Consider the following 27,317-nt stretch of genomic DNA (forward strand, 5'->3'; position numbering starts at 1 on the left):
GGAGACTTAAAGGAAGCTGGCGTGTCACGAATGATGGAAGACTGAATCAATATGGCCTAAAGAGATATAAATAAGACTGAACTAAAGTGATGGTTCATGAATGACGGCTGAATCAACTAAACTTCCTATTACGAGTGATGGAAGACTGTACCTGGCATGTATGTCAGGACTAAACCAAGCTGGCCTGTAAGGCGAAATCAAGCTGGGCAGTTATGAAGGATGGAAGACTAAACTAAGCTGGGCAGTTTTCAAGGATGGAAGACTAAATGAAGCTGGACATTCATGAAGGATGGAAGACTAAACTAAGCTGGGCAGTTTTCAAGGATGGAAGACTAAATGAAGCTGGACATTCATGAAGGATGGAAGACTAAACTAAGCTGGGTAGTTAGGAAGGGTGGAGGGCTAAATCAAGCTGGGTAGTCATGGAGAGTGGAAGACTGAACCATGCTGGTCTATCGTTAAGGGTGGAACAGGAAACTAAGATGAAATGTCACGAAGGAAAGAGTGAAGCAAGCTGGTCTGTTAAGAATGATGAAACACTATATCAAGATCGTCTCTTAACCCTAGGACACTATTCTTGGGGCATGTCAGACCCGACGCTTCTCGTAGTTCACTTGCTCAACGGGGTTTCCATATGTGTACGACTACGTGGGTCTCTCTACCTTCAGTTCTTGTTCAGACATCGCCGAGGGCGGGTAAGTAAGTCTGTGCTCCAATTCCATTTTTGTCTCTTACGGTGTTTGGATCCGACCGAACCCCTGATAGTGTGGGGGATAAATAACCTATAAATCATAAATGGCCAACAGGTTATGGTAAGACAGGAAAGCTCTCCGTGTTTCAGATGGAAGCCGACGGTCTGGGGAATGGATACCTCTGATATTAAGTCGTGATAATATATATGATCTGTGGTTATACGAATAATAACTTTTTCCTATGAATTTTCAAATCTTTTTCTTTAATAATAACCACTTTCATTTATGTTTTCTTTATTCATAAATACCAAAAAGGTAAATTAAAACTTGAAAGTTTATGTACAATTTTTTTGTTTTTGATAAACTGCAGACCTAGGTCCTGCAGGATGTGACGATAGTGTTCTAAGATTATGAATGCTTGAAATCTGAAACCAGCTGGCCTTACTTGATGGATGGAAGGCTAGGCCAAGCTGGCCTACCATAACTAATGGAAATCCGAGACAAGCTGATACTTCCTGTGAAGAATGGAAGCTTAAGACAAAGTCACACAATATGAATGGTGCAAGAACGAACCAATACAGACTGTCATGGATGAGAACCTTGTCTTTTGTATGATATGACAGAATGAGGAATGGGACACATAATTGCGCTGGTCCGCCATTAGTGATGGCAGATTAAGCCAATAAATGATGAAGTCAGGACAGACTAAGGCTTAAACTGTCACGCATAATGAAAGACTGAACTAATCTCTAACATCATGAAAAATAGAGTGAAAAAAGTAAGCCTGTCATGAATGGCGAATGAATGAAATACGAAGGCTTTGCAAGTGCGATGGATGACTGACGTAAGTGGCCCGTCACGAATGGTGGAAGACTCAAACAAGTTGGCATGACATACATACAGGAAAACTGAATTAAGCTTACCTCTCACGAATTAAGCTTACCTCTCACGAATGATAAACACTTGAACTTATCTTACCTATTACAAGATGGAAGTTTGGACTAAGTTAGACTAACATTCATAACAGAATGACGAGCTAATCCTTCACTGTCACGACTGAAGGAAGACGAAACCAAGACGGCTTGTTAGCAAGAGAAATCTATTATTATTCCAGTAACCTGGACGACTGGACGAGGCTGACCTACCATGGTTGGCAGAAGATTTAACTATGATGATGACCTGAGCTGCACCATGACGGAGTGAACTCAACACGTGAGTCACATGACCAAGTTAAACTGAACGAGTGATGGAAGTCTGGTGTTGGAAGGTCTGTTACGAAAGATGGCTGGCCTCTCACGATGGATGGATAGCTCAATCAAGCTGGCTTTTCATGAATGATGGAAGACTAAACCAAGCTGGTCTTTCTCAGATACTGAAAGAAATTTTTTTGCTCACTTGCCATGAGCGATGAAAGACTGCTGGCCTGTCATGAATTAGGGAAAACTGGAGTAAGTTGGCCCGTCAATAGATAGAGGCTGGCCTGTTGTGAATGATCCAAGACTGACATAACCTGTCCCCTAGTGAGGGGATGGAAAAGTAAACCAAGCTGAGTTATTATGGATGATGGAAGACTGAACTAAGCTGGTACGTCACGGGGCGACGGAAGACTGAACCTTGCTGGCCTGTCATGAATGATGAAATACTGAACTAATGCTTGTTGGTCAAGAATGAATGATGTCATACAAAACTAAGGAATCATGAGAGCTAGGAAACTGAAGCGGTCTGAACTTTCATGAATGATGGAAAACTGAAACATGTTGGCCTCTCAGAAATTAGGCGAATTTGAATAAATGAAAAGTCCTACAGTAATAATGGAGACTGAAACAAGCTGAGATGTCATAACTGATGGACAGCTGGATTAAGCTTGCCTACCATGGATCATGTGAGACTGGAATAAGACTGCCTGTCATGAGTGACAGAAAACGTAACAAAATTGGGCTGTCATTAATGATACAATGTGAATCAAGCCTGATTTTGATAAGTGATATAAGGCGTAACCAAGCCGATATGGCACGCAAGGTGGAGGAATGACCCAAGTGGGTTTGTCATTAACGATGGTTGATTAAACCATGAGTGGAAAACCATTTGTGGATTCAACTATGAGTGAAAGAAGACTGAACCAAAGAGACCTGTCATAAATGATGGAACGTTGAGCTACGTAAGCTGGCCTTTTGTGGATGACGAAAGACTGAACCAAGCTGGTCAGTCCCAGCTTATGTAAGGGTAAGCTGAGATGGGCAATACTTGATCATGGAAGTCTAAACAAAGCTGGCCAGTCATGAAGGACGAAAGACTGAACTAAGGAAAATAGTTCATGTATGAAAGATGACAAACTGAAGCAAGCGAGCCCGTGATGAATGATGGAAGAATGAAATGGAAGAATGAAATAAACTGGATTTTCATAAGTGATAGAAGACAGCATCAAGCTGTCCAGTCATGATACAGTGCAAACCAAACGAAGAGAATGACGAAAGATTAAGTCAAGCTGACGTCTTATGATTACAGAATGACATACTCAAGCTTTGCACTCACGAGCAATGAACGACTGAAGAAAACTAGGGTCAGTCATGATCGACAGAACAAGGTAGTATAAATGATCAACAAAGAACTGACGCAAAGTGGCATAAATGATGGAAAACTGACGTAAATCAGCCTACCATGAACGAAAAAAGGTCGTGACGAATTTTTCCTGCAATGAAATGCAAAGCTGACGCCAGCGTTCTTATTACTGATGACAAAATACTGAGCTAAACCAACTCGACCTGACTGATGGAAAACTGAATTAATCTGATCTGTCATGTTTGATGAAAGACTAGATTAAGTTAACTTGTCATGAACGATGAAAGACTGAGTTACTGTAAGTTGGTTTATCCTGATTAATGGAGGACTGATATAAGCTGGCCTGTCATTAGCGATGGGAGACTGACTTAAGCTGGATGGTTGAGAATGATGGAAGGCTGACCCAAACTAGTCTGTCATGAGCGATGGAAGACTTAATTATCTGGCCAGTCATGAATTATGAGTGACTGAACCAACCAGGGAGATGGTAAGCTGTCTTAAATGAAGATAACGTGCACCTACTAATAAAAGACGACACTAAGTTAGTCTGTCATAAAAAAAAAATGTGCCCTTGAACTTGCACCTGTGCTTGCTCGTCTATTCCATTTCTGTTTAAAAACCAAAACATTTCCTTCTAGGGAGGGTTCATACACCCGTCCCCTAAGAAGAGTGATCGTTTTGACTCCCTCTAGCTATCGTCTTATTGCTTTGATACCAACCGATTTCCAAAGTTTTTGAATCACTTTCAACTCCCATATTCTTAGACACCTTGAGCCTCATGGTCTTCTCTCAGATCACCAGTCTGGGTTACGTGAGGCAAGATCTACTGGTGATATTCCCTCCTGTTTTACAAATACCTGGTCATCATTCCTAAAAGATTTTGAGGAGTCTTATACAGCTGCCACTGGCATATCCAAAGCTTTTGACAGGGGGTTGCATGAAGGTGTCATTTCTAAGCTCCCCTCTTCTGGCTTCCCTCCCTCACTTTGCTCCCTCATATCTAGCTATTTTTCCGGCCGATCTACCTCTGTGGTTGCTGATGAATCAACCATCCTCCCCTTCTCTAACAACAGCGGCGTTCCCCAAAGTTCTGTCCTGTCCCCTACACTTTTTCTCCTTTTTGTCATCCATTTCCTCTCTTCCACAAATAACCATGTGCATTCATACGCTGACGACTCAACACTGCATTCATCCATATCCTTCAATTCTGTTCCTTCTTCTCTCACTCGATCTGCATCTCGTCCCGACACAACTTTCTCAATAAACTCAGACTTGGACAGGATACCTCAGTGGGGTACACGTAATCTAGTTAAGTTTAATGCTTCCAAGGTCCGGTTTCTGCTCATCTTCTCTGTCGAGGGCTCCTCGCAACTCTCGTCTCTCATTTGACAACTCTGTAATTCCACCTTTTGATTCAATGAACATATGTGGTATTACTGTAACATCCACTTTTTCTTGGAAACCTCACATTACAGGAACAGCTAAGTCTGCCTCTCAGTAACTGGGAGTCCTGTTTGATGTCGAAGTTTCTTTTCTTCTGAACAGTTATTCCGTCTACACAATGGATTGATCCGTCCTTGTATACAGTACTGCATCCTCACTTGACAGAGTTGAGTTGAAGGTAGTCCGACTTATGAACTCTCCCAGGCTAACTTCAGGACCTGACCCGCTTTCCCTACGCCGCAATGTTGGTTCACTTTCCCTCATTTATAGGTATTACTTTGGTTTCAGCTCCCGAGAGCAAGCTGCTGCGTCACATGATCACTGTGTCGCCGTTGGCACCTCAAAGGTAGGCCGTTTTGATAACCGTTTCTTTCCCTACACGTCGAAGCTTTGGAACTCTCTAACTTCTAATGTGTTTTTCAATAATCATGACCTGACAAATTTTAAAAGACAGGTTTTCGCGTTCTCCAAAATTCTTCAATATTTTCCCTTCTTTCTTCTTTTTTCCTTTCATAATTCTCTCTATATTTCAATTAAGGTCCGGCCTTGATGTGGACTTTTGCCCCTGACTGGAGCCTCTAACTTAAAAGATAAAAAGAAAATGGAGGACTGGATTACCATGGCCTGTTTTGCATGATGCAAAGCTAAACCAAGATTTTTTTTTGTAAATGATGGGAAATTGAGCTAAGCCGGCCCATAATGAGTGACAAAAGTAAGCTGACCTGTGATGAAAAATAGAAGACAGAGCAACAGCGTCATGTCACAGATGATGGAAGACTAAGCTAAACTGACTAGTTATAAATAGTGGAAGACTAAAGTATATTGGTATATTACGCATAATGAAGCTATGAACTATGCAAGTCGATCGCAAATAATGGAAGACGAAACTAAGCTTGTTTACCATCACTGACGGAGGACTAAACCAGGCTGGCCGGTCAATAAAGATTGAAAGCTGCCGAAACGTGTTGTGTCATTCATGATGGGACGCGAAACTAAGCTGGTGTGTCATTAATGCCGGTAAAATGATCCAGCATTGCTTACCAGAAAAATGATGGACATTCAAACAAAACTGACTCGTCTTATAGGCAAATCTCTTTCCCCACTAACTCCATTAAACTCACTCCAGTACTACTGTAATATGCTTGTGTCTGAAGCACAACACAGGTATAGCGAACTTGCTAGTGATGAACTTTAAAGTCCAGTTTTCCTGCAATCCTTCACATATTGGGCTTAGAACACCTGACAAGGCTGATGAACAAGCAAAAACGTCTTCCTTGAAGGAAGAACTTGTTTGTCCTCTGGGTCTACGTGCGAGTAGCCTTAGAATCATCTTTCAGAGAGAACATGAACAAAATCTTCTTGACTTAAAGTGAAGTGAAATCAAAGCAGGCAGATCCATTTACTATCATCATACTGCAAGAATATATATATATATATATATATATATATATATATATATATATATATATATATATATATATATATATATATACATATATATATATATATATATATATATATATATATATAGTATTCGCATTGTCATTTTCCTATTTGGGACGATCATAGTCTTGCGGTAGCACTCCCGCCTGCCACGCAGGGGTCCCGGGTTCGATACTGGCTGGGAGTTTGCCCCTCCGGCTGATAGTGAAGAGACCAATTGTAAACTTTGCTACCATAGCTACTCGCACACGCTGCAACACTACATATACATGCATGACTGCCATAAAATCACTGAGTTTAAAGATGGTTCTAACCGAACGTTACTGAATACCAGTGTTCTATCTCGCACACTTGAAAGGCATCATAACCCTGCTTATTGTTAATATTTCACTGTTGTTCACTCCCTGCAAAACATTTCACCTACCACGTAAACTGCGGTATAATTCATCCAATGCTGCCTAATCCTTGCCAACATTTTTCTCACTACGTAACCCATAATGTAATTCAGTGACTAAGGCCCAGCTCCTGGGCCTTTTGTGCACACTCTGTAGCCTCTGCTGCGCCACAGGATGGGTGCACAATACGTCAGTCGCTCTTGTGGCAAGAATCAAAATTTTGTCATGAACGGTGGAGGGCCGCAAACAAGCTGGCCCATTAATCACTGATGGATGGCTGCGTATGGTTGACCTGGATAAGTCATACAGCCTGTGACGGATGATGGAATGCCTTACTAACCTAGCCTGTCATAAATGACGGATGACTGAACCAAGCTGGCGTGTCATGAGTAATGGAAACCTGAATTAAGCTGAACTTTCATGAAATACGTAATGCTGAACTAAGCTGGTTCGTAAATTGGGAACAAAAAATGAGGTAAATTTGTTTGACCATGAATGATGAAACTTATAACTACGTTAACACTGTGAGAGTGTAACAAGACTGAACTAAAACGACACATCAAGACTGAGGTAAGACTGGAGTAAGCTGCCATGCTAAGACTGATGCAAGACTGGAGTAAGCTGCCCGTAGTAAGGCTGAGGGAAGACTGGAGTAAGCTGTCATGCTAAGACTGATGCAAGACTGGAGTAAGCTGCCCGTAGTAAGGCTGAGGGAAGACTGGAGTAAGCTGTCATGCTAAGACTGATGCAAGACTGGAGTAAGCTGCCCGTAGTAAGGCTGAGGGAAGACTGGAGTAAGCTGTCATGCTAAGACTGAGATAAGACTGGACTAAGCTCGAGTGGTGAGACTGAGGCAAGACTGAATAAGACTACATGTGAAGACTGAGGAAAGTCTGGACTATGTTAAGTTGTTAAGACACAAGAGGAACTGAGGAGAGGGACGACTCACACTTGATGTCCAGGGTGATGGGCTTGGAGAGGCCGTCTCCCTCAATGTTGGAGGCGCAGCAGGCGTAGCTCCCACCGTGTTGACGCGTTACCCGCTGCAGCACGAGGCTCTGGTTGCTGACGATGATGCCGGCCGTGATGTTGTGCTGCAGCTCCCGACCCTGGGGGAGGAGGGAGGCAAGACATGAGGTGCTGCAGCTCCCGACCCTGGGGGAGGAGGGAGGCAAGACATGAGGTGCTGCAGCTCCCGACCCTGGGGGAGGAGGGAGGCAAGACATGAGGTGCTGCAGCTCCCGACCCTGGGGGAGGAGGGAGGCAAGACATGAGGTGCTGCAGCTCCCGACCCTGGGGGAGGAGGGAGGCAAGACATGAGGTGCTGCAGCTCCCGACCCTGGGGGAGGAGGGAGGCAAGACATGAAATGCTGCAGCTTCCTACCCTGGGGGAGGAGGGAGGCAAGACATGAAATGCTGCAGCTCCCGACCCTGGGGGAGAAGGGAGGCAAGACATGAAATGCTGCAGCTTCCTACCCTGGGGGAGGAGGGAGGCAAGACATGAAATGCTGCAGCTCCCGACCCTGGGGGAGGAGGGAGGCAAGACATGAGGTGCTGCAGCTCCCGACCCTGGGGGAGGAGGGAGGCAAGACATGAGGTGCTGCAGCTTCCTACCCTGGGGGAGGAGGGAGGCAAGACATGAGGTGCTGCAGCTTCCGACCCTGGGGGAGGAGGGAGGCAAGACATGAGGTGTTGCAGCTTCCGACCCTGGGGGAGGAGGGAGGCAAGACATGAGGTGTTGCAGCTCCCGACCCTGGGGGAGGAGGGAGGCAAGACATGAGGTGCTGCAGCTCCCGACCCTGGGGGAGGAGGGAGGCAAGACATGAAATGCTGCAGCTTCCTACCCTGGGGGAGGAGGGAGGCAAGACATGAGATGCTGCAGCTCCCGACCCTGGGGGAGGAGGGAGGCAAGACATGAAATGCTGCAGCTTCCTACCCTGGGGGAGGAGGGAGGCAAGACATGAAATGCTGCAGCTTCCTACCCTGGGGGAGGAGGGAGGCAAGACATGAGGTGCTGCAGCTTCCGACCCTGGGGGAGGAGGGAGGCAAGACATGAGGTGCTGCAGCTTCCGACCCTGGGGGAGGAGGGAGGCAAGACATGAGATGCTGCAGCTCCTGACCCTGGGGGAGGAGGGAGGCAAGACATGAAATGCTGCAGCTTCCTACCCTGGGGGAGGAGGGAGGCAAGACATGAGGTGCTGCAGCTCCCGACCATGGGGGAGGAGGGAGGCAAGACATGAGGTGCTGCAGCTTCCTACCCTGGGGGAGGAGGGAGGCAAGACATGAGATGCTGCAGCTCCCGACCCTGGGGGAGGAGGGAGGCAAGACATGAGGTGCTGCAGCTTCCGACCCTGGGGGAGGAGGGAGGCAAGACATGAGGTGCTGCAGCTCCCGACCCTGGGGGAGGAGGGAGGCAAAACATGAAATGCTGCAGCTTCCTACCCTGGGGGAGGAGGGAGGCAAGACATGAGATGCTGCAGCTCCCGACCCTGGGGGAGGAGGGAGGCAAAACATGAAATGCTGCAGCTTCCTACCCTGGGGGAGGAGGGAGGCAAGACATGAGGTGCTGCAGCTCCCGACCCTGGGGGAGGAGGGAGGCAAAACATGAAATGCTGCAGCTTCCTACCCTGGGGGAGGAGGGAGGCAAGACATGAGGTGCTGCAACTTCCGACCCTGGGGGAGGAGGGAGGCAAGACATGAAATGCTGCAGCTTCCTACCCTGGGGGAGGAGGGAGGCAAAACATGAAATGCTGCAGCTTCCTACCCTGGGGGAGGAGGGAGGCAAGACATGAGGTGCTGCAGCTCCCGACCCTGGGGGAGGAGGGAGGCAAAACATGAAATGCTGCAGCTTCCTACCCTGGGGGAGGAGGGAGGCAAGACATGAGGTGCTGCAGCTTCCGACCCTGGGGGAGGAGGGAGGCAAGACATGAGGTGCTGCAGCTTCCGACCCTGGGGGAGGAGGGAGGCAAGACATGAGGTGTTGCAGCTCCCGACCCTGGGGGTAAATCTGCCAAGGGGCAGTAGGAGTGTGACCAAGTTGAGAGCATACGAAGAAATGACCTGTGTGACCTTGTGATGTGACAAGTAGTGAATAGTGTGACCTGGCCAATGCACGTGGAAACTTTGTGTCTCGGTAAGTGGTCGTGAGAAGCAATGTCCTGTTTGACTTGGTGAGCAGCTGTGAGAACCAGTGATCGCTGAGACCTGGTGGATGGCTATAAGAGGGGTGACCTGGTGGGTGGCTGTGAGAGAGATGACATGGTGCGTGGTTGTGACAGGCACGACCTGGTGGGTGACTGTCAGTGGCATATAACATGGTAGGTGGTAGTGAGATGTATGACCTCTTGGTTGGCTATGAGATGTGACCTGGTAGGTGGCTTTAATCGGGTGGATGGTTGTAAGAGTTATGACCTGGTGAGCAGATGTGAGAGGTAATGAAAAAGAAAGTTGCTATAAGAAGTAAGATCGGGTGGGTTGCTGTGAGACATAAGAAGACGTGGTGGGTGGCTGTGGGAGGTATGAGGGTGCTAGGGATCCCGGCCTGGAGGAGTTACCGTTGACATGGTCGACCAATATGACATGTACCACAAACCATCGGTTTGGTCTCTGCTTCCTGCTGCACTCACATGTACCTGACCTAGATGTCACTCCTGGCACGTGCAAGACAACCAACACAGTGCATGCAACACAACTACCAATTCTAAGTTGTGAAGTGGCCTTGAATTCTCGGTGGTCAGCCGACCTGATGTAAGAAACAAGAAACTTCTTATGAAGCAGTTGTTTGGACTCATATCAGGAATGCATCAGGGTCTATTGATCAACATGACATGTGCTCACGGCACTAGGACCACAGGCACCTACATCTTGTTACCTGCGTAACCTAGGATGACACATGGAACATAAGTCACACAGCTACCTACATTGTGTTCCCAGATGACCTTGTAGACTCTCGGGTTGGCCTGGATGGAACACTCGAAGTAGACGTCGTCTCCCTCCTTGATATTATGGGGATCCAGCGTCGACCCCAATCGCGCCATCGCCTCAGGTACATCTGATGGAAACACACATTAATAACACTGTAATTACTGGGGGACGAACCTTCGTATTTGTTTCATGTTGGCTGAGACGACACGGGCAACTGAGGACCTCATCAAAGCCATCTCATTAACGGTATATATATATATATATATATATATATATATATATATATATATATATATATATATATATATATATATATATATATATACCCTAGCCTGAGCCAGGTACTCACTTTATCGACCAACCCCCTAAGGTTGGATGGAGATACGTTGACTCTAAACCGACTGCCACATGTACGTTCAATACGTCATAAATTGGTCCTTAACTCCTCCTGACTACACAGAACATCAATGAAATCATGGAATATGGTAACCTTTGACGTGACTAACCGCTGATTATTCTGTATATCCATCAATATCAGCGACCCGCCTCAAGTTATCCTGACGCAGCTGACAATACGTACAATATTTATGCACAAAGTGGCCACTACATAACCCAGATGTCTGCAGTAAGGCGTCTACATGAACACACTAGATGATGATTGATGCTGTGTACCAGGCAGGGGTCAGGAGGCGGTAGATGCAGGGAGAGAAAAACCTGTTTTGATTACACTTAATTCCTCAATCCATTTTCTCCATGTCCTCAGGAGCCCATCTTCTTCCCGTTTTTTTTTTTTTTTCCCTCATTGTATTTTAAACTTTCGTTGTGGTTTCCCAAGACTGTTTTGGATCACAAGACCCTCCCAGGGTGGTGGGTCCGTGCACGGGGCTGGTGCCCAACATCGCTGACGCTCATACGCACATACGGACCTCCGTGGCGTAGCGGTAAAGGACGCTGACCGTGACACATTCTCGGGGTCACCTGGGGTCGTGCGTAATCGGTCCATAATCGCCCCAGCTGTTCATCGTCCCGTAGTGGATGGTCGATAAATGGGGTACCTGGCTACACGGCGGCGCCACAATAGACTTTTTGTGCCACTTTTCTGATCTGTCGCCGCTTGTTCATAAATCTACGTCAGTATCGTAGCCCATCGTTTAATACGATATGGTTTGTATATATATATATATATATATATATATATATATATATATATATATATATATATATATATATATATATATATATATATATATACTGAGATGTATAGGTATGTATATTTGCGTGTGTGGACGTGTATGTATATACATGTGTATGGGGGTGGGTTGGGCCATTCTTTCGCTGTTTCCTTGCGCTACCTCGCTAACGCGGGAGACAGCGACAAAGCAAAATAAATAAATACATATATATATATATATATATATATATATATATATATATATATATATATATATATATATATGTATGTATGTTTATATGTTAATGGGATGGTCTTGATTAAGGCATACAGTTGGCCATGCCGTTTCAGCTAACATAATGGAAAGAAATGAGTGATCTGAGCAGCATATGTATACTGTGGAGTACACCTGGTACGTTAAATCTACCACGAAAATTTGCAAAGGTTAGCTGCATCTAGATGGCTCATGTGTAGTGTTTCACCAACGACTGCGTACATACATACATATATACATACATACATAATGTACATATGTATACAGAACATAAAGCCTCTGAGGTCTAACGAGGTTGTTCGGAAGTTAACGATATCACACTGCAACAGTCTTACATCCAGAACGTGATCCAGCCTTTCCAGAACTTCAACATGTCTGCTCTGGGCACTAGGGAGTGGTGACACACCTCCACACCGACCCATCCATCACCCCTGGCCATCACCCTTGCCAGGGAGCAATGCCACCCCTCCACGCTAATCCAGCCATCACCCCTGGCCATCACCCTTGCCAGGGAGCAATGCCACCCCTCCACACTGATCCAGCCATCACCCCTGGCCATCACCATGGCCAGGGAGCAATGCCACTCCTCCACACTGAACCAGCCATCACCCCTGACCATCATCCTTGCCAGGGAGCAATGCCACTCCTCCACACTGAATCAGCCATCACCCCTGGCCATCACCATGGCCAGGGAGCAATGCTACCCCTCCACACTGATCTAGCCATTACCCCTGGCCTTCACCAGCACTAGGGAGCAGAGTCGCCCTTCCATGCTGGTCCAGCCATAACCCCTGGCCATCACCAGCACCAGGGAGCAGTGTCACCTCAGCAATGACCCAAGCTACCACCTTTGGCCATGAGAGAAACCTGGTACTACCACACTTTCTCCACCTTCCAGAGGTTCTTGAGCAAGAGAAAAAGCCCACAACACAGAGTACAGAAGGTATTGGAAAATAGTGAGCAGGAAGGTGAAGGTTTCTGAGCTGGGCAACAGACTCCGGTCATACAAACTAATGTAGCGGTTGAGGAACCTTGCAACACCGAAACTGAGGTGTTCAGAGCATTGAGTGAAGCTATAGATACAATAATATTTACCGTTAGAAATAAGAACAATTAGCAAAATCTAGGGTCAGGTCGAGGAGAATTTCAGAAAAGTCCAGAGCTCACGGGATCAGTGTTTAATTGCGGAAAGGATTATAGGGAAACCCGGAGGCACACAGGTTGATAACCAAAGCTAATGGACTTTGCTACAAGGTAAGTCGTTCCTAAATTAGAGGCATTAGTGAACGAGGAACTTGACGTAAATCCTTGATTATTCCTGGACTGGATGAAGAACATACACCAAATAAGAGTAAAGGGGAAAGAAAGAAGAAATGCTCATGGAAGACTTACCAGACACAGTCTTTGTGACAAAAAGAGGAAGAACTGGTTATCATAATCAAGACATAAATGGACGACCAATTTTGGTTACGTTTGATTTGGAGTCATGTAGCCAGGAGGTACTAAGACAGGCTAAGGAACTAAAGAAAAAAAGAAAGACAGAATTCAGAAGATCATGTAACAAGCGAAACAAACCAAGGAAGGAGAGGGGTAAAGCAAACAATAAAGACATAAGGCAAAGACGGAAGATGCCAAATGAGGTAAATGGACAGACCACCTCCGTCAGTGCTGCACAAGGTGAGGGATGTTAAGCGATGGTAATTTCAGACTTGATAGTATTGTATACAAACGCCGATGGATTAGTAGTACAGGGTAAAGAGATGGAATTTCAAGGATTATGTAAAGGAAAACGCATCAAAACACATGTGATATTGTTGGAGTTCTGGATATAAAGCTTACGAAAGAGATAAGGTCTCACCTTCTCTGTCCAGAGGAGAACGTGATAGTGAGGAGGGAAAGAGAAGACAAAGCAGGACTGGCTCTCCCAGTAAGAGATAACCAGACGTTCAAGTCGTTGTCAGACAGTACATAATGGGAAGGGTAACTGTAAGGAAAGAAGTACACAGTAGTTACGTTAATGATGTATAATCTTCTAGAGAATTGCGATGATCCAGGACAAATACATCGTGACGACAATGAATGAACAATCAAGATGGTACATGAAACAGTAAGTCATGCACTCAGTGAAGGTAAAGTACTGATAATGGCGGATTCCACTTGTTTTAGGAGACAGACGTACGGGTTTTGGATTCTCATGGCGACAGAGAATCATGGAGACACAAGTTTCTAATGTGTCATCGTGTTAACTTTGATGGAAGGAACTTTTTCACCCTCATTACTACATCTTATCTTCACACATACTAGCAAACACCATGTATGATACACCACTTGGAAAGAGTGGTCATATAATGATGAAGGTTCATCATGTGGTATAGGAGGAAGGTAAAAGGTTAAAGGTGAGGCAGGACTTGCGGGGGACGTAGAAATTTCACAAAATCTAACAATTTTCTTGGTAACAAAGATTGGGTAATAGGATTCACTGACCAGGAGCCAGGGTATTGTAGTGAAGGTTACGTGAAACTTAAACAGTCGGCAACTTGTGAACGTCTAACCTCAAATAAAGAGGGGAAATTGAGAAAGAAGGAAGAATGGTTTAATCAAAGATGTCAAAAAGCAAGGTAGCTTCAAGAGGTGCAGCAGAGGAAATACAGGCGACATTCCAGTCTGCCAGCTTAAGTGAGGTACAAGAGAGAGAGGAACGAGTATAGCAAAATGTGAAAGAAAGAAAACAAAAGAAACATTGTGGACAAGGCAGAAGAAAATCCATATCTCTTCCATAAATTCAAGTTAAGGGATTACGAGAGAGAAAAAAAAGTTGAGGGTGATGTAAAAATATGAGCTGATTAACAAGTTCAAAAGTGTGTTCACGGTGGAAAACACTATAGCCCCAACACTAATGAGATGGAATGGGGAGGAAGTTTTAGAAAACACTGAGATATCTACAAAAGCCACTCACAGAATACTGAAAGGTCCTGACCCATACAAGGCTCATGGTCCTGATATCCTGAACATGTCTGCAGATATGGTAGACAGACCTCCTGATATCCTGTTTAAAATGTCGCTGGAGAAAGCTAAAGTGTTAAGGGAGTGGAAAAGGGCAAACGTTAAACCCATCTGTGGGAGAGGAGACCAGGAAGAGACAGTGAACTACAGACCAGTCTCCTTGACGAGTGTGGTCTGTAAGATGCTGGAAAAGTCAATCAGGAATCAAATGGATAACTTTATAAAGAGACGAAATTGCCTAAGTGGCAAAATGGTTTAAGGGAAATAAGGTCATGTAAAACAAAACTCTTAGATTTCTATGAGAAAGTGATTTCTGTCTTTGGAAAAAAAGGGTTGGGTAGATTGTATTTTGATTGCCAGAAAGCGTTTGATGCTGTACAACATGGGAGCCTGATAGAATAGCTGGAATACCAGACAGGAAAAACTGGGAGACTCCATCGATAGATGGAAGAATTATGTTTGTGGAAGGGAACAAATGACTCACGCCAGAGAAGCCTTCTCTAGAAAGGTGGAGGTCACCACTGGCGTGTCTCAGGGTTCTGTTTTGGGACCTTTACTCTTCTTGAAATATGTGAATGACTTGCCTGAAGGTATGGACTCCTACCTGAATACGTTTGGAGATGATGATAAGGTCAGGTAGAAATTGAAAAGCGAGTAGAATTGCATATATCATAAGAGGATCTAGGCAGATCTCAAAGTTTACATGGCTGATGAAATTCAATCCCAGAAAATGTAAGGTAATGAAGATGGGACTAAGCGAAAGAAGACCTCAAGGTGATTATAACCTCGCAGGGAATAAGCTTCTGGATTCTGTGTGAGAAGGACTTGAGAGTCGATCTCGTCCCTAACCTTTGTTCAGAATCCCAAATTCGGAATACAGTTAAGAAAAACTGTCGTCGGGGAAACATTAGAATCGCTTTCAAGTATATGGATAAGGAATGCATAGCGAACTGTTCATATTGTACATAAGGACAAAACTCAGGTTTGGTCACTGCACCTGAAGAAGCACAAAGTGCTGATCAAGAGAAGGTCCGAAGAAAGGCAACAAAGATGGTACCAGAATTCAAAGACGTGAGGTACGGGGAGGGGTAGAGGTTTACATTTTGCCCATCTTGGACGAGAGAAGAGCGATAGGTGACTTGATCAAAATGAAGTGGAGAGTGAACAGTTTTTTGAGAGACGTAGGGTTAGAGCAACCAGAGGATATAACATTAAAAAGAACAAGAAACTTGTTAAAAGATGAAAGAAATACTTTCATAGTATAAGAATGGTGGATGAATGGAATAAGATGAATGAGGACATGGTTAATGTACACAACATACGTAAATTTAAGAAGCTTTATGATAGCACAGAATGTCCAAGATATGGGGGTCCCACGAGTGTAAGACTCTCTCACTATATGGTACAAATGGGGGTTATGATGGCTCATGCCAACATCCACTCCCATCACAGGCACTAATGAGTAGCGAAACCAAACCCACACTGACAACAACCACTCCCACTGGCTACCATATGCACTAGAGAACAGTGCCATCCCCAATACTGATTTAGTAAACACTTCTGGCCATCACAGGCACCAGAAAGTTGTGCCACACCCGCTTACTATCCCAGCCACTAACCCTGTCCATCACAGGCACTGAGGAGTAGTGCGACACCCCACAATGTCTTAGACACCGTCCATAGACATCACAGGAACCAGTGCCAAACCCCCATACTGATCCAGCCACCACCCTTGGCCATTAGGGGCACCAGGGAGTAGCGACACCTCCACATCTTCCACCACCATACCATAGTTTCTGGCCACTGACATTCACTTCCCAGTTTATATCATCATAGAAACTATGATGTGGGTAATCTCCACATTCACATCGCAACTCTGCTCTTTTCACGTCCTCAATTACCATATAATGCAACTTTAGCATCACACGATCACCTTTTCCAACTGATGCATTATAAGAGTATCGTGTGGGGTACACCAATTAGATGTAACGCTTAGGTTTGGTTACATGATAAATGAGGACGTACAATGATCAGAGATGAAGCGAAATTTCAAGAGGAGACATAATGAGAGAAACTACAGAAAACTTTACAGTTTCTGCGATGACATAAATTGGGAATTGGAGTCCAATAGCCAAGAACCAGGCCATTGTGGTAAAAGGTTCTGTGAAGTTTACGGTGAAGGATTAGGAACGTGGGTGGCTTTAGCCTCAAATGCAGAGGAAAGATTGAGAAAGAGGGAGGAAAAGGCTCAATAAAAGATGTCAGAAAGCAAAGGATCTTCGAGATGTGCTGTGACTATGATATAGGTGAAACTCCAGCCAGCCAGAATTCTCAAGGTATAAGCGAGTAAAGAACGAGTATAGGAGGACCAGAAACAAGGAACAAAGAAACTATGAAAAGAATAACGCGACCGTCAGGAGAAAACCCAAAAATTTTCCATAAATTCGCTGGGAGTAAATTGTAAGTTAAGGAGCAGCTAATCAGGCCAAGGGATTTAAAGGGAAGAATTGTGGAGAATGATGCAGGGATATGTGAAGAGCTGAATAAGTCCAAAAGTATTTTCACAGTGGAAGACACTATAGCCCTAACTCTAGTGAGATGGAATAGAAAAGAGGTCTTACAAAGTTGAGATACCTAGAAATGACATAAGCAAATATCTAAGGTTCATAACCCATACTGTCCAATGCTCATCGTCCTGATGAAATCTCACCTTACGTGTTGATGATGTATTTAGATACACTTGAAATATTGTTCATGGTGTCGTTGGAGATAAGGCAAGGTGCAAAGGGCGTGGAAGAGGTTAAATGTCATACGTATCTATAAGAAGAATACCGTGAAAAGTCACTGGAGTACAGACAGGTCTCCCTGACGAGGGTGGTCAGAAAAGGACTCAGAAAGGTCAGTAAGGTAATCAGAAGGGTCAGTAAAGTAATCAGAAAGGTCAGTAAAGTAATCAGAAAGGTCAGTAAGGTAATCAGAAGGGTCAGTAAAGTAATCAGAAAGGTCAGTAAGGTAATCAGAAGGGTCAGTAAAGTAATCAGAAAGGTCAGTAAGGTAATCAGAAAGGTCAGTAAGGTAATCAGAAAGGTCAGTAAGGTAATCATCAGAAAGGTCAGTAAGGTAATCAGAAAGGTCAGTAAGGTAATCATCAGAAAGGTCAGTAAGGTAATCAGAAAGGTCAGTAAGGTAATCAGAAAGCTAATGAATGACTTCCTGCTGAGGAGAAATTACGTAAATGACAGACATTACTGTTTTAAGGAAAGGATGTCATGTGGAACGAACTTCTTAGATTTCTCTAAAAGAGTGAGCTCTGTCTTGCTCGAAAGAGAAGGACTAAGTGGAATGTTTGTATCTAGACTGGCAGAAAGCATTTGACACTATACCGCATGGGAGGGAGATGAAGAAGCTAAAGGACTGGGCTGGAATAAGGGGAAGACTTCTTCAGCGGGTAAACGATTTTCTTGGCGGACGGGAATAAAGGACAAATGTCAATGGAATCCCCCTCGAAGTGGGTTAAAGTCACTAGAGTAGTGCCCCAGGGTTCTGATCTGGGACCATTACTCTTCCTGAGTCATGTGAATGACTTGCCAGATGGTACAGATTCCTTACCTGAATATGTTTGCTGATGATGCACATATCATGAAGGCAATGAAAAGTAGGCTGCATCAGTTTAAAAGGTCTAACACATGGCTGATGAAGGTCAACCTGAGGGAATGTACAGTGTAACGAGGATTGGTCACAACGAGAGAACGTCTTGAAATCAATGTCGTCCTGCAGGAAGTAAGCTGCAGGAGTCTGTGTGTGGGAGAGATTTAAGCATCGACATCGCACCACCTCAAGAAAATGGTTGAGGAGACCAACTGTCAGCTAGCATATATCAGAACTGCATTGAAGTTCATGAAAAAGGAAATATTTAGCAAACTGTTCATATCCTACATTGGTCCAAAAACAGAATGTGCTTCTCAAAATTGGTCACAGCACTTTAAGAAAAATAGAACTAATAAAGAAAATCCAGATGAGGGCAACAAAGATGGTTCCAGAATTAAGGGGGTCCAGTTACAGAGGAAGGTAAGAGGCCTTATATTCGCTCATCATGGAAGTGAGTAGTAACCTGACCTTGACAGTAAAGATTTTAGACCAGAGTGATAACGTAGACGGTGGAAAGTTTTTGAAAGATGTCGGAATAGAACAATCAGTCACTGAAATATGAAATCAAGCAATGAACTTGTTCAAAACGATGTGAAAAAGATACTTTTATGGTGCTAGAGTGGTGGACGAATGGAATAAACTCCATGAAAGTATACTAAAATTAGACAGTGTGCAGAAGTTAAAATACTATGTAATAGTGTCATTTGGGGCACCAGGTAGCAGTGTCAGAGCCCCCTCCCTCTTACACTGACCCCAGCCACCACCCCTGACCACCACAGGCACCAAGAAGCAGTGCCACACACTCACACTGACACCAACCAGCATTCTTGACCACCACATGCACTAGGGAGCAGTGCCACACACTCACACTGACCCCAGCTACAACCTCTGACCATCACATACACCAGGAGTGCCACACACTCACACTGATCCCAGCCAACACCCCTGATCATCACAGGCACTAGGGAGCAGTGCCACACACTCACACTGATCCCAGCCACCACCCCTGACCATCACAGGCACTAGGGAGCAGTGCCACACACTCACACTGATCCCAGCCACCACCCCTGACCATCACAGGCACTAGGGAGCAGTGCCACACACTCACACTGATCCCAGCCAACACCCCTGACCATCACAGGCACTAGGGAGCAGTGCCACACACTCACAATGACCCTAGCCGCCACCCCTGGCCATCACAGGCCCCAGGAAGCAGTGCCACACCCTACGAAATGCTCACTGTCCCAGAAAATACAGTTGAGTGGCGGATGCATTCTCCTCCTCTCATTAGGTATGAGCTATGCAAAGACCTACCTCTCCAAGATGTATTTGCATAATCTAATTGATTAAACTGACTTCACCGAGCTTAATGAGGGAATTCTGTGACATGAAAACATGCTCTGTGAAGGCAGTCTTTCAAGGCTTGTTTTTATCCTACATGTAAAGTGTGTTAGATGAATCAGAATGCCGCTGGCAGCGGTGTGTCAGCAGGGGAGGCAGCGGTACTCACAGTAGACCACCAGGGCTAGGGACTGCTCCAGCACGGTGTTGGTGGCAGGGTTCTCCGCTCGGCACGTCACCGTCGTGCCGTCGTCCGGGGGTTGTGGCTCCAGCCTCAGCGTAGACGTCGTGATGTTGCCGTCGCTCGTCGTCTGAGGAGAGCGAGAGTCATGGGCGTCAGTAGCGAGGCCAGGGAGAGGGAGCACCTAGCGTGTACAGAGCGAGGAGACAGGAGGAACTACATATGATGGCAGGAGGAACCTAACTGCTCCTCACCTTTCCCTTGCTACATTTCCATAGACTCTACAATGACTACCTCCCATCCGCCCCACTACCACTGTGATGACCTGGTGGTGTACTGGATCACGTGAGTAAACTTATCTTTGAAAATGGTGGAAACAATTTTGTGATCAGATTCTGTCTAGAAGAATATGGAAAATACTGACCTGATCCCTTGTGTTATACAGTGTGAAATACATCAGTCTGGATACAGCTTCCATATGCTTACTCTGGCTCTCCCGTGTGGCTCTCAAGGATTTGTGGGCGTGTCAGGATCGCCGAGACTGTGTGGGCGTGACTGTGTGGCCCAGGCTGCGTGGGCGTGACTGTGTGGCCCAAGCTGCGTAGGCGTGACTGTGTGGCCCAGGCTGCGTGGGCATGACTGTGTGGCCCAGGCTGTGTGGGTGTGGCTGTGTGGGCGTGACTGTGTGGCCTAGGCTGCGTGGGCGTGACTGTGTGGTCCAGGCTGTGTGGGCGTGACTGTGTGGCCCAGGCTGTGTGGGCGTGACTGTGTGGCCCAGGCTGTGTGGGCGTGACTGTGTGGCCCAGGCTGTGTGGGCGTGACTGTGTGGCCCAGGCTGTGTGAGTGTGACTGTGTGGCCCGGGGTGTGTGAGTGTGACTGTGTGGCCCAGGCTGTGTGAGTGTGACTGTGTGGCCCAGGGTGTGTGGGCGTGACTGTGTGGCCCAGGCTGTGTGGGCGTGACTGTGTGGCCCAGGCTGTGTGAGTGTAACTGTGTGGCCCGGGGTGTGTGGGTGTGACTGTTCGGCCGAACCATCTGCTCTTTAATCCCTGGATGATACAGAGAATTTAGTCCGTATCCCCTGGTCGGTGTAGAGAGCAGGTAGTCTGCAACCCCTGGTGGGTACAGAGAACAGGTAGTCTGTAACCTTCGGTGGGTACAGAGAGCAGGTAGTCTGTAACCTCCGGTGGGTACAGAGAGCAGGTAGTCTGTAACCTCCGGTGGGTACAGAGAGCAGGTAGTCTGTAACCTCCGGTGGGTACAGAGAGCAGGAAGTCTATAACCTCCGGTGGGTACAGAGAGCAGGAAGTCTATAACCTCCGGTGGGTACAGAGAGCAGGTAGTCTGTAACCTCCGGTGGGTACAGAGAGCAGGTAGTCTGTAACCTCCGGTGGGTACAGAGAGCAGGAAGTCTGTAACCTCCGGTGGGTACAGAGAGCAGGAAGTCCGTAACCTCCGGTGGGTACAGAGAGCAGGTAGTCTGCAACCCCTGGTGGGTACAGAGAGCAGGTAGTCTGTAACCTCCGGTGGGTACAGAGAGCAGGTAGTCTGTATCCCCTGTTAAGCAAAGTGTCTGTGTGTTGGTCGTGAAGACACCATAGTCCAAGTTCGCTGGTGGACGGTAAGGTGGCACGTTCTCCCGTACCTACTGCGCGGTACAAGTACCCTAGCTAAGTACCTACTGCACGGTACAAGTACCCTAGCTAAGTACCTACTGCACGGTACAAGTACACTAGCTAAGTACCTACTGCACGGTACAAGTACCCTAGCTAAGTACCTACTGCACGGTACAAGTACACTAGCTAAGTACCTACTGCACGGTACAAGTACACTAGCTAAGTACTCACCACCTCAGATAGCATGAAAGGTCCTCACTCTTACCCCTGGACGGTGCAACTGATACGTACCGCGTCCTCCTCACCTGGAAGCTACTTACCGACTGCCTGCAAGACTTACTAACATCATACCTGTCATGTCCAGCTGCCCCGAGAATATGCAAGTACCGCCTCCCCGGCAACATGTAAGGTACATACCGTCTCCCCGGCAACGTGTAAGGTACATACCGTCTCCCCGGCAACATGTAAGGTACATACCGTCTCCCCGGCAACATGTAAGGTACATACCGCCTCCCCGGCAACATGTAAAGTACATACCGTCTCCCCGGCAACATATGAAGGAAGTACCGACTTCCTGGCAAAATCTAAGGTACGTACCGTCTCCCTGGCAATATGTAAGGTACGTACCGTCTCCCTGGCAATATGTAAGGTACGTACCGTCTCCCTGGCAATATGTAAGGTACGTACCGTCTCCCTGGCACCCTGGACGCGTGAGGGCCCCTTCCACCAGGTGATGGTCGGGGGCGGGCGGGAGCCACGCACGTTGCACACCAGCTCGTAGGCTCGTCCGTAGCTGAGGGGACCGTCCGGTGCCAGCAGCGTCACCGTCAGCGGCTCCACTGTAGGGGTACAGGTCATGGTCTTACTCATGAGGCAGCATACTAGCCTTACTAATAGGGCAGCATACTAGCCTTACTCATGGGGCAGCATACTAGCTTTACTGATGGGGCAGCATACTAGCCTTACTAATAGCGCAGCATACTAGCCTTACTCATGGGGCAACAAACTAGCCTTACTGACAGGGCAGCATACTAGCCTTACTGATAGGGCAGCATACTAGCTTTACTAATAGGGCAGCATACTAGCCTTACTCATGGGGCAGCATACTAGCCTTACTGATAGGGCAGCATACTAGCCTTACTCATGGGGCAGCATACTAGCCTTACTGAAAGGGCAGCATACTAGCCTTATTAATGGTGCAACGTACTAGTTTTAACTTACGACGCAGCACACTAGCTTTACTACTAGTAGAGCAGCATACTAGCTTCACTTATGGCGCAGCATACTAGCCTTATGGGCAGCATAATAGCTTTGCATATGGGGCAGCATACTGGGCTTACTTATGGGACAGCCAACTAGCTTTACTTATGGAGCAACATACTAGCTTTACTTATAGGGCAGCATACTAGCCTTACTTATGAAGCGGCATACTAGCTTTACTTATGGAGGAGCATCCTAGCTTTACTTCTGGGGCGGCATACGAGCTTTACTTATGGGGCAGCATACTAACTTTGTTTATGGGCAGCATAGTAGCTATACTTATGGGGCAATATACTAGCTTTACTTATGGGGCAACTTATCATCTTTACTTGTGCCGCAGCAAACTAGCCTTACTTATAGGGCGACATAATAGCTTTACTTATGGGACAGCATACTAAATTCACGTGTGCTGCAGCATACTAGCCTTACTTATGGAGCAGCATACTAGCTTTACTTATGGGACAGCATACTAGCTTTACTTGTGCCGCAGCATACTAGCCTTATTTATGGGGCAGCGTACTAACTTTACTCATGGTGCAGCATACTAGCTTTACTTACGGGTCAGAATACTAGCTTTACTTATGGCACAGCATAATAGCCTTACTTATGCGGCAGCATAATAGCTATACTTAAAGGGTAGTATACTAGCTTTACTGATGAGGCGATATACTAGCTTTACGTATGGGGCAGCATACTGGTTTGACTTACTGGGAGGTATACTGGCCTACTTATGAGACAACATACTGGTTTAACGTCTGAAGCAGTGTACTGAATTGCTTATTAGGTAGCATGCTGTTTTAACTTCTGAAGTAACAGACAAGCTAACTTATGAGGTAACATACTGCTTTAACTTCTGAAGTAACATACAGGCTAACTAATGAGGTAACATACTGCTTTAACTTCTGAAGTAACATACAGGCTCACTAATGAGGTAACATACTGCTTAACTTCTGAAGTAACAGACAGGCTAACTTATGAGGTAACATACTGCCTAACGTCTGAAGTAACATAAAGGCTAACTAATGAGGTAACATACTGCTTTAACTTCTGAAGTAACAGACAGGCTAACTTATGAGGTAACATACTGCCTAACGTCTGAAGTAACAGACAGGCTAACTAATGAGGTAACATACTGCTTTAACTTCTGAAGTAACATACAGGCTCACTAATGAGGTAACATACTGCTTAACTTCTGAAGTAACAGACAGGCTAACTTATGAGGTAACATACTGCCTAACGTCTGAAGTAACATAAAGGCTAACTAATGAGGTAACATACTGCTTTAACTTCTGAAGTAACAGACAGGCTAACTTATGAGGTAACATACTGCCTAACGTCTGAAGTAACAGACAGGCTAACTAATGAGGTAACATACTGCTTTAACTTCTGAAGTAACAGACAGGCTAACTTATGAGGTAACATATTGCGTAACTTCTGAAGTAACATACAGGCTAACTTATGAGGCAACATACTGCTTAACTTCTGAAGTAACATACAGGCTAACTAATGAGGCAACATATTGCTTTAACTTCTGAAGTAACATACAGGCTAACTTATGAGGCAACATACTGCTTTAACTTCTGAAGTAACTTACAGGCTTACTTATGAGACAACATACTGGCTTACTTGGAAGGCATACTTGTTTAACTTCTGGAATAGCACACTGGCTCACTTATGAGGCAACAGAGTAGTTTAACTTCTAAAGTAATATTATGGCTTACTTATGAGGCAACATACTGGTTTAACTCCTGAAATAACACACTTGCCTCTTTATGAGGCACTATACTGGTTTTACTTCTTAAGTACCATACCGACCTACTTATGAGGCAACATACTGGTTCACAACTATGAGGCAGCATACTGGCCTACCTATGAGGCAGCATACTGGCCTACTTATGAGGCAGCATACTGACGTACGTATGAGGCAGCATACTGACCTACTCATGAGGCAGCATACTGGCCTACCAATGAGGCAGCATACTGACCTACTTATGAGGCAGCATACTGACCTACTTATGAGGCAGCATACTGACCTACTTATGAGGCAGCATATTGACCTACTTACGAGGCAGCATACTGGCCTACCAATGAGGCAGCATACTGGCCTACTTATGAGGCAGCATACTGACCTACTTATGAGGCAGCATACTGACCTACTCATGAGGCAGCATACTGGCCTACCTATGAGGCAGCATACTGACCTACTCATGAGGCAGCATACTGACCTACTTATGAGGCAGCATACTGGCCTACCAATGAGGCAGCATACTGGCCTACTTATGAGGCAGCATACTGACCTACTCATGAGGCAGCATACTGGCCTACTTATGAGGCAGCATATTGACCTACTTACGAGGCAGCATACTGGCCTACCAATGAGGCAGCATACTGGCCTACTTATGAGGCAGCATACTGACCTACTTATGAGGCAGCATACTGACCTACTTATGAGGCAGCATACTGGCCTACCAATGAGGCAGCATACTGGCCTACCTATGAGGCAGCATACTGACCTACTCATGAGGCAGCATACTGGCCTACCAATGAGGCAGCATACTGACCTACTTATGAGGCAGCATACTGACCTACTCATGAGGCAGCATACTGACCTACTTATGAGGCAGCATACTGACCTACTTATGAGGCAGCATACTGGCCTACCAATGAGGCAGCATACTGGCCTACTTATGAGGCAGCATACTGGCCTACCAATGAGGCAGCATACTGACCTACTTATGAGGCAGCATATTGACCTACTTACGAGGCAGCATACTGGCCTACTTATGAGGCAGCATACTGGCCTACTTATGAGGCAGCATACTGGCCTACTTATGAGGCAGCATACTGGCCTACTTATGAGGCAGCATACTGACCTACTTATGAGGCAGCATATTGACCTACTTACGAGGCAGCATACTGGCCTACCAATGAGGCAGCATACTGACCTACTTATGAGGCAGCATACTGACCTACTTATGAGGCAGCATATTGACCTACTTACGAGGCAGCATACTGGCCTACCAATGAGGCAGCATACTGGCCTACCAATGAGGCAGCATACTGGCCTACTTATGAGGCAGCATACTGGCCTACCAATGAGGCAGCATACTGGCCTACCAATGAGGCAGCATACTGGCCTACTTATGAGGCAGCATACTGACCTACTCATGAGGCAGCATACTGGCCTACCAATGAGGCAGCATACTGACCTACTTATGAGGCAGCATACTGACCTACTTATGAGGCAGCATACTGACCTACTCATGAGGCAGCATACTGACCTACTCATGAGGCAGCATACTGACCTACTCATGAGGCAGCATACTGACCTACTTATGAGGCAGCATACTGACCTACTCATGAGGCAGCATACTGGCCTACCAATGAGGCAGCATACTGGCCTACCAATGAGGCAGCATACTGGCCTACTTATGAGGCAGCATACTGGCCTACTTATGAGGCAGCATACTGACCTACTCATGAGGCAGCATACTGGCCTACTTATGAGGCAGCATACTGGCCTACTTATGAGGCAGCATACTGGCCTACTTATGAGGCAGCATACTGGCCTACCAATGAGGCAGCATACTGGCCTACTTATGAGGCAGCATATTGACCTACTTACGAGGCAGCATACTGGCCTACTTATGAGGCAGCATACTGACCTACTTATGAGGCAGCATACTGACCTACTTATGAGGCAGCATACTGGCCTACTTATGAGGCAGCATACTGACCTACTCATGAGGCAGCATACTGACCTACTTATGAGGCAGCATACTGGCCTACCAATGAGGCAGCATACTGACCTACTTATGAGGCAGCATACTGACCTACTCATGAGGCAGCATACTGACCTACTCATGAGGCAGCATACTGACCTACTCATGAGGCAGCATACTGACCTACTCATGAGGCAGCATACTGACCTACTCATGAGGCAGCATACTGACCTACTTATGAGGCAGCATACTGGCCTACCAATGAGGCAGCATACTGACCTACTCATGAGGCAGCATACTGGCCTACCAATGAGGCAGCATACTGACCTACTCATGAGGCAGCATACTGGCCTACTTATGAGGCAGCATACTGACCTACTCATGAGGCAGCATACTGACCTACTCATGAGGCAGCATACTGACCTACTTATGAGGCAGCATACTGACCTACTTATGAGGCAGCATACTGGCCTACCAATGAGGCAGCATACTGACCTACTCATGAGGCAGCATACTGACCTACTCATGAGGCAGCATACTGGCCTACTTATGAGGCAGCATACTGGCCTACCAATGAGGCAGCATACTGACCTACTTATGAGGCAGCATACTGACCTACTTATGAGGCAGCATATTGACCTACTTA

General features: G+C 46.1%; 1 protein-coding gene across 2 annotated transcripts in view; it reads right to left on the minus strand.

The window, feature by feature from the left end:
- Nucleotides 1-27,317, minus strand: part of LOC139751591 (protein turtle homolog B-like) — a 900,734-nt gene that overhangs the window by 144,521 nt on the left and 728,896 nt on the right. For both annotated transcript variants that reach the window (XM_071667192.1, XM_071667193.1), the window contains 4 exons: nucleotides 22,377-22,528; nucleotides 20,063-20,204; nucleotides 10,453-10,583; nucleotides 7,482-7,641 (listed from right to left, as the gene is read on the minus strand). In XM_071667192.1, the coding sequence (XP_071523293.1) occupies nucleotides 7,482-7,641; nucleotides 10,453-10,583; nucleotides 20,063-20,204; nucleotides 22,377-22,528 (585 nt within the window). The remainder of the gene's footprint in view (nucleotides 1-7,481; nucleotides 7,642-10,452; nucleotides 10,584-20,062; nucleotides 20,205-22,376; nucleotides 22,529-27,317) is intronic.

The sequence above is a fragment of the Panulirus ornatus genome, chromosome 11 (assembly GCF_036320965.1).
Source record: "Panulirus ornatus isolate Po-2019 chromosome 11, ASM3632096v1, whole genome shotgun sequence".
NCBI lineage: Eukaryota > Metazoa > Arthropoda > Malacostraca > Decapoda > Palinuridae > Panulirus > Panulirus ornatus.